The sequence below is a fragment of the Chamaea fasciata genome, unplaced genomic scaffold (genome assembly GCF_029207755.1).
Source record: "Chamaea fasciata isolate MVZ Bird 193981 ecotype frontalis unplaced genomic scaffold, bChaFas1.0.hap1 SCAF_2, whole genome shotgun sequence".
NCBI classification, from domain to species: domain Eukaryota; kingdom Metazoa; phylum Chordata; class Aves; order Passeriformes; family Sylviidae; genus Chamaea; species Chamaea fasciata.
Window position 1 is genome coordinate 64,897,827 of NW_027094087.1, and position 15,067 is coordinate 64,912,893.

Sequence of the window (15,067 nt, forward strand, 5' to 3'; positions counted from 1 at the left end):
TGCTTGCCTGTTCCTCCCTCTTCTGTACACATTACTTCTTTCCATAAAAAGAGGCAGTTATTTCCCATTCTGATTTTTGCAGCAATATGGTCCTCATTTATCTGCTTTATCACATAGATGTGTTAATGGATTTCCTGATCATAAAAAGTTGAAGCTCTAAGACTTGAATGCAAACTCTGAGACAAGGGCAATGTATCTACATGTACATCCTGCTGACATTGCTGATGGGAAAGAACCTATAAAATGCAGTTTTAAGAACTGCCGAAGTACACAATTTTCTACATGCACAGGTTCAATTTAAGAAAATTTCTGACAGTGGATGCCTGACTTGGGCCCTATGGTTGCCTTTCCCATCACCTGGAGAAACTCCAAAAATGCTCCTTTGAACATAGACACATGCAGGCATGCGTGCAAACACAGTCTGAGTCTCTAGAAAGCACACTTGTTTCCCCCCTGCCCCAGGATATTCTGATTAAACAAAACCCCCCCCAAGGATTCAATATTATGAAGTTACCTTTAATCCTAAAAATATCTGTTGCCTAGTTCACAACACTCTGAAACATACACCAGTCAGAAAAGGATGCACATTTTTAATTCTGTCCCAAAAATAAGTGCAGCTCTATTTAGTCCTTTGTTCTGCATTCGAATGAAAATATTCTCCATTTCTTAACTATCTATATAACTATAGAGAAAATATTTTTATGTGTAATATAGCATGTTTATGTCTGTAACACAGAAGACACATTTTCATTATGATAATTCAGTTCCAGTATGACAGATAAGCTAACTTCTCACTTATTCCACCAGAGACATTATTTCCTAAAACTGAACTAATAACCCTAAAGTTTAATGTTTTCTTTTTAAAAAGTAACTTCGAATTATTATTTATGAAGATCCTATAGACTATCATAACTACTTAGCAAAATGAGATGTGTATTAAACCTTAATTTCTTAACATAGCACATTCACAACGTCATGCTTTACTATACTTACTGCAGATAACAAGGAACTATTAAACAAAACTGAATGAAAGCTTAACAACTTCATTAGTTTTATACAAGGCACTAATAAAAAGAAAAAATGGTCAGAACAATAAAGTATGCATTTTGAAAAAAAAATCACATTGGAGATTAAATTATCCAACTATTTATCCAATTAGGATTATCTTGCATGGAACAGGAAATAAAGTAAATGTGATCAAACAATGTAAATAGCCTTTTTTTTTTTTTTTAAATCTTGCTGAAAAGATAGACGTATTAATTTAGATTTTTCCATTAACTCAATACAGTTTCATAGCAAGCCCAAAGCACAAAAATCACACTGGCAGCTTTTGCTTCTGCAATTTTAGAAGCCGTTCTCTAGTACGTTTCATGTAGGTAAAATCACTCTTCTCAGAAGCAATATACCCATACAATCAGAAAAACTTACAAGTATATTTATAACTAAATAGTTTTTATGTGTGAATAGCTAAACTTCTCACCTGCTGTTTCTTAAGAGTATATTTATCTCCTTTTCTTTTCTATTTCACTGTGGCTCAAGCACTATTTTGCCATGACTGTACCACTGTCTTGGAAAAGACCTGTTACTTCCTTCAAATCTTCAAATCTTATTCCAGAAAATATTAATTGCATGCACTGAGAGTGAGGTCCATTCATTTAACTTTCTTTATGTAACTACAACTCAGTAGTTGCATGACTAAGCGCTTGTAAGGTGCAATTTATCTGATCTACTTTTGCCATCTACTTTAAGATGAAATGGATCACCCCTACAACTGCCTATTGGTGTCTGTTGAGTCTAAGGTGACTCGGATGCAAATGTCTACATTTGTTTCAATGAAGTTCACAGTGAAGATTTAATCTAGATGAGGGAACTGTTACAGCAAAACTGACCTTCCAACACGAAATGCTGAATCTTTGCTAATAATTCCCCTAATTTACTAACTGGTGCTCAGATCATAACAACCAGTTCATTGCCTTGTTTAGCAAATTTAAGTATCACAATTAAAGGCTAGGGAACCAGATATGGTGTAATTATACTCTTGGTCGACAGACAAAGATTACATTTTAGCTATAAGATGCAAGATTATTTTCCCATGACAAGCAAAATTCTAGAAAAAAGCTTAGTGACCTGATTATAACTAAATGATCTGTGTGTTCTGTGTGTTCTGGTGTTCTGTGTGCTCCTGAAGCCCAGTTTAATGAAAGCATTCCTTTAACTTGAAATACGATGTGCTCAACATAGCATATTTGTCCTTAAGGCTGTATGATTATGCTTTTGCAAGCACCTAGACAGCACTTTTCACCCACAGATCTCAAACAAATTTACAAAAGTAGATATCTGTCATTGACAAGCATTTGTCTTATGTCCCACGATGTCAAAGTCGCATGCACAGTCTTGTCATTAAAAGAAGTGCTATGTATCATACAGTAAACAATGACATTCTACAAAGAATCCTTCTGGTCTGAAATTAATATTTATCTTATTTTCATTTTTGCAAGTGAATACTTTTAGAAAGGGAACACATCCACCTAGGAATATACACATTCAGTTTGCACTAAGAGAAAAATACATATTAATAATAGTATAAAAGTAAAAAATAAAATAAAATAAAATTAAAAATCTGTGTTTAATCTGTTAAACAATAGAAAAATTCTTATGAACTAGTGATACTGTCATTGAACTGGAGAGAGTTTGAGAACAAGCTTGCTCTGGCTTTTTCACCCTATGATTTGGAATCTGCTCACAGTACTGCCAGCTTAACCAAAAAGGATTAACTCCCATATCCAACTGAGAACACAGATAATTCTCAGTAATTGGTAAAAAATGAAGATGAATGGGGCTGAGAGATAAGGAGCAATTAGCTCATCAGCAGTTACAGCTGTGCACTCAATCCGGATCCATCTCTTGAGTCTCGGCCCCTTTTAAAGAACCCAGGCAGAATAAGCACAGGACACCCCCTCCCAAAAAATTGCCATACCTGCCCATCATTCCTCTGTCTTCCATTTTATTTCCACGCTATACAAAGACACCTGTCATAGCATTCTGTGTAAATTACTACCTCTCCCAGGACCTGTATCTACAGCCAATCTTCTTTTACATTAAAAAAAAAAAAAAAAAAAAAAAAAAAAAGAGGAAAAAAAAAACCACCCCAAACCCAAAACCCGGAAACTAAATAACTACTGTAGACACTTTTAAGTTCCCTGTCAATCGTTTCATTACAGCAGCATCATCTGTTTGAAAATATAAGCAATTCCCTCATCTAATTATAGGGAGGATTTGAGGTTCATTAACATTGCCAAGGCAGAGAATCAGATGTGCAACTGCAGAGCTGTGCTCAGTGGCCTGCATTCTCTGTTTCCTTTTATTTGCTTTTTCAAGGTCTCCAAGACTTTTTCCTGGAACCATAAAAGTAATTCTTTCCCTTAAAATAGACACGTGTGTTTAGAAAAAGGAAATTACTGCATTTTGTACTGTTCTATTATTGGGCAAGGTCACCGGAGAAAAATAATTTCACCTAAATCATTTTATCTCTGATTCTGGATGAAAAAAAGGAATAGTATACAAGCAAGCATTACTTTTGAACAACACATCACAGGAAGCCTGATATTTGTCTCATCATTTTAAATATTGCTAGGTAATGCAGATGAAGAAGAAACCTAACATGCCAAGAAAATCTCTTAATTTTCAACACATTTTGTGGTTGTTTATAGATTAACATGCTAGCCAAGTGTAAAATGTTGCTTTGTATTTCCTAACTGTGTTTAAAAATTAAGAACACCAAAGTCTTCATGATTGCTTCACTTCCTTAAAGAAATAATAGCATTTTTTTGGTATGAATGTAGTTTAAACAATGACATTTTCTTGGGACATCTGTTTTGAGATCACATTTTGAATAGATATGAACTCATTTCCTGCTAAGCAAGTAATTTACTATTGTTGATAGTTGTTTACAAGTTTTATGAGTCATATTTTAGCAAGTGGCAAAGGTCTTAACAAATCCTTTGAGTATTCCCTAAAGTGTATGCATAGTGTTTTCATTATATAAAATGTTCGGGAAGCAAAAGTATACGAACTATTCTTCACTTCCTAACAAGTTATAGATAGCAAACTCTAGCTCACAAAAATAGCTTTTAAAAGGTATTTATTTTCAAAGACTTTTATCTTTTGCTGCTGCAGGTTAATGAAGTAGGACAGCAGGGCAGTAAGTACTTAAGCAGCAAGGAAACAATAGAACTGCTTTACCTATCCATTGCTTCAGAGCAGCGGATGGTAAACATACACCTGATCCTAATATCACACTAAGATATTAATATGATAAAGAGTAGAACCTTGTCAGTGAGATTTAAAATTTGACCTTGCCACTCTCTTTCATTTCATTCTGCAATTAATTTAAAAAAACCAAACCAAACCAAATAAACAAACAAAAAAGCCCAAAACCAAAAAAACCCACAAAAAAAAAAAAATCCAACACACAGCACAATCTTTCCTTTGCTGCCCTAAGAAATTCATTTTTTAAACAAAATCCCAATAATTTATCTACACTGCATGTTGTACGTAGAATTGCCACTAAAAAGAACCCGGGACATTTTTCCTTCTTATCTGCAATGTAGCTCATATCAGCCAAGCTGTCACAAGACAGTACTTGATATAAACAAGAGATTGCAAAGACATCTCAGTAATCAATATTAGGATGGCTACAGTATGGAAGCCCCAACCACTGCATATCATTTGTCTCAGCATCTATTTCTATGACCAAATGAAGCATTAATTCAAATCATAAATCTATGGTGATTTAAATCTGGGAATGAGCACCTGCCTGCTTTAATGATTTATTTTGTACATTTCAGTAAGCAGGAGATTTGTCCATATGAACTGACAGGTCACCTTCAGATGCCAGTAGCAGACTGTTTATCACCATGCAGACTAGCATCTCATCTTAGCAAGTAAATATTAAACTAAAAGAATCCAATTGATTGTGGATGGGGGAGAAAGGCGTTGCAGCCATATATTTTACTCAGTGTGCTAATACCTCACTCTGATTCCTCTGTAATCTCTTTTTTTTTTTCCTTTTTTTTTTTCCCCACTCCTCTAAAATGATAATTCTGGTGGGAGGATGCAAGTTCAAGGTTACCAGCAAAACTGAAGAGATGTAAAATAATTACTTATTAGTATCATTGGCTTCTTTTAACTCCCTTCACTCACTAACCTTTTAGCCATTGTTTCAAAGGACCAAGTTAATAAATTTGTGTAGAGCTTTGCATAATTATACAATGTTCAACTACAAGACTTACTTCTGTAATTCACATTAGGCATTTGATTAAAACCAAAAAGCAAGACGATTCAGAAGTAAACCTGACAAGTCAATAAGATAAATAAATTAGGGGTCCTTATTTTATTTATCTGCCTTTATACAGGCATTGGGGCACAGGATGATTGATCCATGCACACCATAATGCCTGCTACATATGGGCTAAGATGAATCAGTTAAGCTTTTAGCCTGGTTGGACCATTTGTTCCTTTTCAGTTTGGTCAGGCACATAACCTAATTTAAAATATATAAACTAAAATCAGGTTGTTTTCTTTTGTTTTATTCTTTCTTCCTGCCAACATTCAGTAATGCAATATTTCATATTCTTACCTAGCAAGCTATAATCTAAGACATTAATGATATATGGACTTGATAGTATTTATTTAAAAATACATAAATAAACACACTCCTGAAAAAATACAGAAGAAAGAGTACGCACCTACTACAAAGCAACACCTTTGAAAGATGAGTTCTTGTCAAGATAATACAGTGTGCTAATTTTCAAAAATGCAACTAATAAACAAAGAACTTAACTCTTCATGAACCTAATAATACCCTGATATTAGTAGCAGTAGGAGTCACTTCTCAGATTCCATATGCATGACCAACACTGGACACTAGACAGGGTTCACTATAAAAATAAATAAAAGGAAATTATTTTTGAGAAATTCTCTGCATGAAGGGTGCAGCTCAAGACAAGATGCACAGACAAGAAAACTGTATTTTCAGAACCATTCCTCATGGAATGGAGACAACTGGAAAGCTATTCACTCTATTCAGAAGAGCCATTTTTTTTCTGAACAAAATTAATTCTTCATTCAGTTAAATTGGGAAATTAACTGAAGCTAACAAGTAAGTTAAGGGGCTGAAAGGAAATTTGGACAATAACAATAAATAACTTTGCTTTGCTAAGTTTGCCCTACTAAAATAGCTAGAATGTATTTTCTTAAATAGGGAAAATGATTAGGCATATTAGTTATCTAAATTATGCCTAAAACAAGGATTTCAAAATAGATATTTTCCTTTTTTATTCAGAGGAAGCTCAGATATTCCTTCTATCCACTCTTCTACAAATACTCTGCGTGGTTTAGATGTTGATTACCTGTTAAGTTTTCCATCCCCATGGACGCACATGCGGTTTATAACTAGAACTGCGAAGCAGAACAGCAGCTCCACAAACCAATATTTGAACTTTTTATTTCACATAATAATTTCATTTAAGCCTAAGAATCTAAATTAGCTTCTAGTTCTAGTACACACTTTTAATCTTCTCAGTTTGTTTTTACACTTTTCACCCCTTCTCATTACTTCACTTTTCTCCCAGTGTGCTGGAGGCCACCTGGTCCTTCCACTTCATTTGTACCTATCTCCTCCTCCCAGATTTCAAAGACACCTGCTCTCTACCTTCTCTTATTTTCTCTCCAAGAGAACAATCTTTACACTTGTATTTGAGTAACTGTGTATGTTGGTATCTGAGTACTCACACACAGTTTATGACAATTTGCTTCACCATCACAGAGGTATTTTTAAAGCCTTTATTTAAAAGGAAAACAAAACCAATCATATAATCTCCTTATGCTACATGCACACATATTGTTGCTATTTACAGTAGTATGTGCCCAGGTGAACCTGTTCTTTGAACTGCAATTCATATTATTTCTAAATAATACCCTACTGATGCCTACTGAGCTGTACAGAAACACTGTTCACAAACATGTATTTATTGATGTTAAGGCTAGTACATACCTTCTAAGATTCAATGTATTTAGAAGATAAAAAACTTTAAAAAAAATCTAGACAAAGGGCCAAATTAAAAACAAGCCTATCTGAGGCCATTCTATTCCAGTATATACCAATCTTCCCTGCAGTCTTCTAAACATACCTCTCTGTCATTGAATTTCTGTTGCTGAGTTAATACTGTCTCAACATGATAAAAGGATCCAATACAATGAAATGGCATAACAAAACATTTTACAGCAGACACACACAGATGATTAAAGATTTAATCAACAACAACAAAAAGTTATCCTAGCTTTGAAGTATGCTTTAGCAAAACAAATTGTCCAAACAAATGAATAAAGTATACAGAAATAATTCTTTTTTGAAAAAGAACTAGAGTGGCTGATGGTTGCTTAAGAAATGGAAAAAAATGTTAACTACATTTTAAGAACGTGTTTATTAAAATAAAATATGATAGGAACTGCAGAGCATGGCAGAATTTATTGTGTATGTATGTTTTCCTTTTGTCACAGGGCACATGAAAGTATGAAATATTTTGCTTTCAAGCTTGTGTTCTGAATTACCTAAAGTCGATACCCAGCACACTGAGCAGGAGACATTGTTAAATTTCGCTCTGACACCATCATCTGTCACTCCACCTGTACTTTGAAAAATGAACTCTAAGCAATCAAACCACTTTCTTTCATGGAAAATATTAACTGGAGTCTACAAAACTAGCCTGAGAAGAAAAGAATGTTTTTGTAATAGTAACAACAGAACTGAATGCTGTGTAAAGGTCAGGTACAAAATAAAACTGAAAACATTAAGAAAAGGAAAAGAAATATGCAACTTTTTACACCAAATCAAGGACTTCAGAAAGAAGTTTAGAAAGATCACCATTTTAATAAAATATCTTAGTGTTAGGGACATATAATAATGCTACGTCTGAAACTTACCAACACTTGAATTCAGATCTCCATTTTCTGAGTCTGCTCCATGCTGGTTATTATTTGCATGATAGTTGGACATAGCTTCCAATTTGATTTTTTTCACTTTCATTGCTTCTGCTATGGCAGCATTGGTGGCAGCTGCTGCTGCTGCAGCTGCTGCTGTCAGACCTGCAAAGAAATATGAAAAAAATTTAATATTCATTATTCTATGAGTCTCCATTATTGTAGGGACTGTTATAATTCCTTCATGCTTGTTATATAAGAACAGAGAGCACTGCAGAATATTATTCCTCTTGTTGGTTTTGAAAATGATCAACTTTTTCAAGTAAAATGTTTCACAGCATATTTAGATAATTACTCCTATACATTCATCTAAACTTTAACTTGGTATCTAGTAAGTGCCTTCATAACAGAGTCACAACTAGATGCACCTACAAATATATGCCATCAAAATTCTAATTTAGCTTCAAAATGGTGTCCTGAATGTCTGACTGTGAATAGGTGAATATGCACATAACCATACTTGGGAAAAAAATTCCCATTAGATCTCTAATGTTAGATACACTAAAGGAAACAGTAAAAACAGGTCTATAATTTCTATTTCTGAGTACAAGATAGTACAACTCAGACATTTCTCATTTCATACATAAAAGCAAGGAGATGTAGCTGTTCTAGGAAGCATTTCTGAAAAAAAAAAAAACAATGCAGAACATTGTTTTGCTTTATCCAGACTTGAAGACCTTAAAGTATTTATCAATGAGAAGAGGAATTAAAAACCCATTTAATATCAATCCCAAAGCCATCTACAGGCAACTCAAGTGCTCTTCCTACCAAACCAAGTTTCTGCCATCCAGCCATTTACAAGCATGTTCTACAAACCCAGGAAAATTTCTCTTTATCAGAAGCAATTGGATAACTGGTCCAGTTCCCCAGTTACCTTCAAAACTCAAAATTAGATGCAGCTTTTAATCAAAGTCGCAATTTTTACCCTCTTCGCTGAGGGAGGGTAATTCTCCAGTGGTCCCCAAGCCCTACCGCTGCCCACCCAGATCCCTCTGCCCCAGCCTGGGTGGCAGCAGAGAGAAGCCAGTGTCAAAACTTCACAAGAGCTGCCTCCCACACACAACTGACGCGGGAGGCAGAGATGGAAATGACAGAGAGCTAAATCTAAGAAATAAAAGAGAAGGCAATAAAGCAGGTAAGTTTAATGCATTGATGCACTGTCAGCCCTCAGCCTGAGATACCACAAGAAGAAAACAGATCCTCAGTCATTTTGAATCAAGATTCTTGCCCTGAATGCGGAGAAGGCTTGAGAAACTCAGGGTAATTAGTTTAAAGGTGCCTGCTCGTCTGATTTTCAGCTACTCTGAGAGGTGTGAAGTGTCTTATGGATCTCAAGAGGACCTAACTCCCCACTTTACTATTCTAAGGCTGCTGTCTAGCATAGGAAGAGTGCAATTTAGCAGGAAAGACCAAATAAGCAAATAATCCCAGGCTGCTGAGGTAAATATTGCTAGCACCATTGCTTCCCAGGGTCTCTTGTTGTCCCCTTTGACTCCTTACATAGAAAACAAGTTCACTTTTGCCATGTTTTTGGCTAGTGATGGGGAGGGACAGAAGGCAAATTCCAGCAGGGGAAAAACAGAAGGTGAGTAGACATCAGGAAATCTATGAGGTGGTATAAGAGATGCCTTTGAATATATTATCGCTTGACTGAAGGTTGCTTTCCCTTATTGCTTTGCATGACCACATAAAGATTCCAGCCTCCCGACCCTCGTCACAGACTGACTTCTAACACCTCCAAGTGTAATGAGAATTACTGAACAAGTGATAATTACAGATCAATATTCTTTAGAAAAGTGCTGTTTCAGGTAGAAGAGGTACCAAAAGCCAAAAAAAACCAAACGAGAAGGTGAATAAATATAAGGGTTTACTTTTATTTTAGCTTCTGCTACTATCACAAATTGTGCCTGTTCTGATCTTAGAATGGTATTGACAATAACATGGATTGCTTCCAATTATATTTTTACCTTAGAGGAAGGATATGAAGCCATACATTATACAAATTTGGTTACAGTCCCTAAATTTGGCCACAGAAAAAGGGATGGTGCACCTCTGAACTTTGGTTTGCATCCGGTGCTCATTAAACAACACAATAACCTATACTTCCTTTTTTAATATATGTATACATCCCTGAAAAGCTAAACCTAGCCTTTTTAAAGAACAATTCTTTGGAGGAATATTCTGGTACATTATATTCAGTGACTAGAACAACAGGCCTCAGATTTTCGGTTGTGACTACATTTACAGACCAGCAGTTTTAAAGTACTTCCAAGTATTGGGGTAAATTACATACTAAAGAGACGCTGGACATAGAATTTGTAAGACCACCTTCAATTATTTTGTTTCACTAGAATAATGACGTGGATGCAGAACTCCTGAAATAAAAATTCTCTTTTGCTATAAAATTAAAGAGTATGCTTTGGTGCATCTCTTTGGATGGGTACTGAGAAACTAAAAGAAAAAATTGCTTAGTTCTGTAGAATGATTTCTGCAAGATAATGTTTGTGGTAAAAAATGATAATTTTATAAAGTAGTAATTTAACTAATAATTTCATTCCTTCTCTTATACAGTCATAGAAGTTCCTGAAATTATTACCTTGCTATATAGCAATTAATGGAAACCATACAAACCTGAAATGTGTGCCTCGTATAAGGAGGGAAATGAAAGGAATTATGCTCAGAATTCTAGTTTAATGATGGTCCCCACAGCAATTCCAGCTTACAGCACAGTTTATCCTTTACTGCTACTTTTTCCTAACACCTGACTGTGATGACATAGCAAAGCAAGTGGCAAGGGAGGCCTGAAGCCAGTAATCAGAGCCACTTGCTTTATAATCACTGGTGCACTGCGGTGTACTGGGATGTAGTACAACCCAGAAGTTCAGCACAGGGCCCACCTTATCTTCTTATCTCACTAGTGTAGGCAGGCAAATATATTATAAGCAGAAGTTAATACACTACTATGTATCTATATTTATAGTTTAAAATACTAAGTTTTAAAGTCGTAGCATGGGTATATACCCAGGGAAATACTTGGGATTTTTAAAAAAATTATTCTTTGAAAAAGCCTTTTGATATAAATATTATTTAGTATCAATATACTCTTACAATAATAAGCCAAGGAATTTCCAAGGTGTACACTTTTCTACATTACAGAAATGTTATCTTCAAAAATGAGATATCAAAACATAACCTACGAAGTCAACTGAAATGAAAAAAATAAGGATCACACCAAACGGCCACATAGGTATTTTTTACTCTTTACAAATATTTATTTGAACAGTTAAAAAATACTCAGGCCAAAATATTCAGTGGATTAAAGTCAATGGTAGCTGTCATTAATATTCTGAAATTGATAAGTTGTTTATGTCTGGCATTCTTCCTGCTGATTATGCAGTGAGACAGGCAGCTTTATAAATATCTCATCACTCCATCGTCACACAAATTTCATCGACAGTGCTCATGCACAGCTATTAGCAATATGAATCTAACCATTACAAGAGGAATGAAAATCGAACATGTGGCATTAATACGCAGTCCTGGTTCCTAACCATCTGATAGGCAGATGGTGTAAAGCGGATTCTCCAGCTGAAATGAAGGGGCACATCATTTAAAACCTTGTTTGCATTCTAACTGATATCAGTGCCATATTGATATACATGATACATCATGGCAGTATTTGAACAATCTAGTTTGTTTCAGTCATAAATGTTTACAGCCTTGTTTTTTATCTTTAGAAGCATGTTCTGAGGAGCGTATTTTTAATTTATGAAACCTATTGTTTACTTCTGTTGAACCAGAAGATTAGCAAAGAGCAGGAATATTAAATTACCACAACCACAGCAGTATAACTAAGATGGATGAATAAAGTATGGTTTTTCAATATGTTAGTAAAGGAATTAAAAAATTAGCCTAGACATTTTATGCATTAAATACATTTATTCATTTAAACCTTACAGCTTTTTTCCCATGTGACATACTTAGAACTTTAATGCTTTATAAAGCCATTCATTTAAATCTCTTACTGTGTGCAATTAATCTTGTCCAACAATTTAATTCAAAAAGCAAAACATCAGAAAGTAAAGTTCGATTCAACCATCACACTTCTGAAGTAATCTCCGTATTGCTGACAGTTCCTATAGACTCATCAGCAAAAGTCTGTTCAAGGTGTCTTGCAGGAGCCATGTGAATTTGAATTACAGCTCAATTGAACGCTTGCCAAGCCTTAGTAGGAACTCAGGAACAAGAAGCAGAACACCAAAAGAGAGCGTGAAGGATCCTTTCCTACTAAGTAAGGCCTTCTCTCTTCTGTCACTAGATTACTTTGGCCTGTTGGGTGTGTTTGTAGCTGTTAATTATGTTAATAAAGTTGCAGCCTGCTGTCTCTGCCAAATATAATCATAAGCTTTCCCCTGCCAAGTCCTAGTCTAATTTACACCCGTGCAACTCTACTGAAGTCAGAATTTCGTGGGTGAGAATGAGACCAGAAGTATGCCCAGTATGTGTGGTCTCTAACACTGAAAAATGAGTGAACAAAACAGAAAACAATGACAAAAACCCCAGCATCTTCAGAAAACAATTCTGTTTTAAAAGCAAAGTCCCCGAGAGAGCTGTCATATATCATGACAGATTTTCGAAATGTATACGAATTACTGGTGGGCACTAAATCACATCCAGGGTTTCTGCCTTCCAACAAATAATATTGCCTGCCTGCCGTAAGAGAAAGCTCTTAAAACTTTCAGTTTTGATGGGGTGAGCAGCTTACAATACACACTATTTGTGAAGCAAAATAGAAAAGGACCTGTGAGTGGAAGTTTTTCAGCCTTGAATATGTCTCAAAACAGACATTTTTTAATTGCAGGTCTAAATTTCATCCTGGGACAAATTAAAGAATTATTTAAATAATTGATCTTAATTCACTTTTAACTTTCTTCACATAATTACGCCTAAGAGTAATAACAATTCCTAACAGTGATTCCAATAATTTCCTTAATGCAACTATTAGCTTCCTTTATATTTTATTTTTATATTTGTATATATATATATACTTATGGGTACTTAAAAAAATCAGTAACATGTATGTATTCAAATAAGCTCCTTCTTTAGGACTTTCAAAACATTTTCAAGAAACTTTACCTCTGTCATCACAGAACAGGCAGAAAACCAAAATACAACTGTCAGCAGTGTGCTATATTTAATTTCATTTATTTGCTGGAAACTTCATTCTGCAGAAACACTTTACTTACTGCATGGGAGGAGTTCCAAATCTCATCTCAATTCTGAAAGAACTCCATTATTTCAAATTAATGCTTAATCCTTTTTCTTCTAGTTTATTTCAATGGTACTGACTTGAAAATAATTCAAGCCCTTTCCTGATTGAATATCAGATTTTGTATTGTGGTTCTTACTTCGGCAAAAATCCTACTAAAATCTGACAAAAAGTCTGACTCAGAAAGAAAGGCAGGGTTACCTCCTAGGACCTGACCCCGATCACTGCAGGTTATTGCACTGGTTTCACAGGTTTCAGCAGTTCAGGTACAAGTTTTTGGTAGCTTATTATGCTGCTGCCTAGTTATTTCAAATGAAATAGGATCCTAACCTTAGTCTCTGATCTAATGGGTGCTTTATATAGTGTGATACATAAAACAAGAAGGGGAAAGCAATCTGCAGGAGGACAGAGGTCTGATTACATAGACTGGATTGCAGAAAGGAGAACTTCACCACAATGTTCCGCTAAAATATACTGAGTTTCACGAGAAGAAATCTTTATGTATAATGCATGTCCAGAATTTCACAGTTATCCAGAAACCTTATTTCTACTAAGCTGTCTGGATTGATCCAACACAACAAGCTTGGTATACCCTAAAAATTTCATTACCTGTTATTCTGGGATAATCAAAAAATTCTTGTCTGGTCCCCCTAGCTATATTTTCCTGATCAGCTAGAGTGGTTCAGCACAAACTGCTCATCTAGATAATTTTTTTAGTATCTCTTAAAGGCCTATTATTAAGGGCATCAAATTTATGAGGAAAAAAAAAAACCCTGCACTTAAAATATTGTTAAAGAAGAAATACTCAGAAATAAAATCATCCGTGGTTAAGACTAGTGCAACTAAACTGAAACTGACAGTCTTGCACTGGGAGAAAACCAGTGTATGTGAAGCTCAAACCATCTGTTGTTCATCAGTCTAATCAGACCTTTTTCCTGTAACTACTCCTAACTTGTAATATGAATTTTGAGGCCTGGGTATAGCATTTAAGATAAACAAGCAAAAGAGCTAAATTTTTGCAGTAATGTTCAAACCTAAAAATCTTTCTGGTTAAGATATGCCTCCACAATTAATAACACAGTTGCAGAAATAAAACACTGACGTAGAAAGCAGCAGTGTCCTTTTGTTTTATTAACACTGCATTTTTTGAAATAGATCTACTATGAGGCCAGACAATGCTTCAAAAAATGTGCAAATGGAATTATTTTATTACTAATATTTGCCATTTATGGAACTGATTGACTTACATTCCATTAAGTTATGCTTTATATATATTCCTTTGTACTGAAGAGTAAAAAAGTGAAATCACGAAGTGCATTTCAAATGCCACACTAACTGTTACAGCTTCATGGGGCTTTGTAATCTATGAATTTATTATTAGCTTGGTGCAATTGTGACAAAATTAAACAATGTCTGTTGCATAACTGCTTGGCTATACTGCAATTTTAAGCAAGAGTTTAAAATCCTACTGGAATGCACACAGCAACAATACAATACAATTAAGAGAGAACATTCTTTCTTAAACAACAGTCATCTTTTCAAAAGCAATAGATTCTCAGTTCTCATTCACTCTGTTGCATTATTCATTTCATGTGCAACCTCATGCTGGACCATAAATTGTTACTTTATCTAATCAAAGGCGACTTAACTCCACAGAAGGTCAAAGGTTTAATTTTGTGAAGTATTATCTTACGCTATGAGTTTAACGGAAAATAGAAGAAGAAAAACAGCCAAGAAACTGGTAATAAATGAACCTTT

General features: G+C 34.9%; 1 protein-coding gene across 5 annotated transcripts in view; it reads right to left on the reverse strand.

Moving 5' to 3' along the window:
• Positions 1 to 15,067, reverse strand: part of DACH1 (dachshund family transcription factor 1) — a 356,356-nt gene that overhangs the window by 162,426 nt on the left and 178,863 nt on the right. For all 5 annotated transcript variants that reach the window (XM_066176271.1, XM_066176268.1, XM_066176270.1 and 2 more), the window contains exon 3: positions 7,984 to 8,145. In XM_066176271.1, coding sequence (XP_066032368.1) covers positions 7,984 to 8,145 — 162 coding nt within the window. The remainder of the gene's footprint in view (positions 1 to 7,983; positions 8,146 to 15,067) is intronic.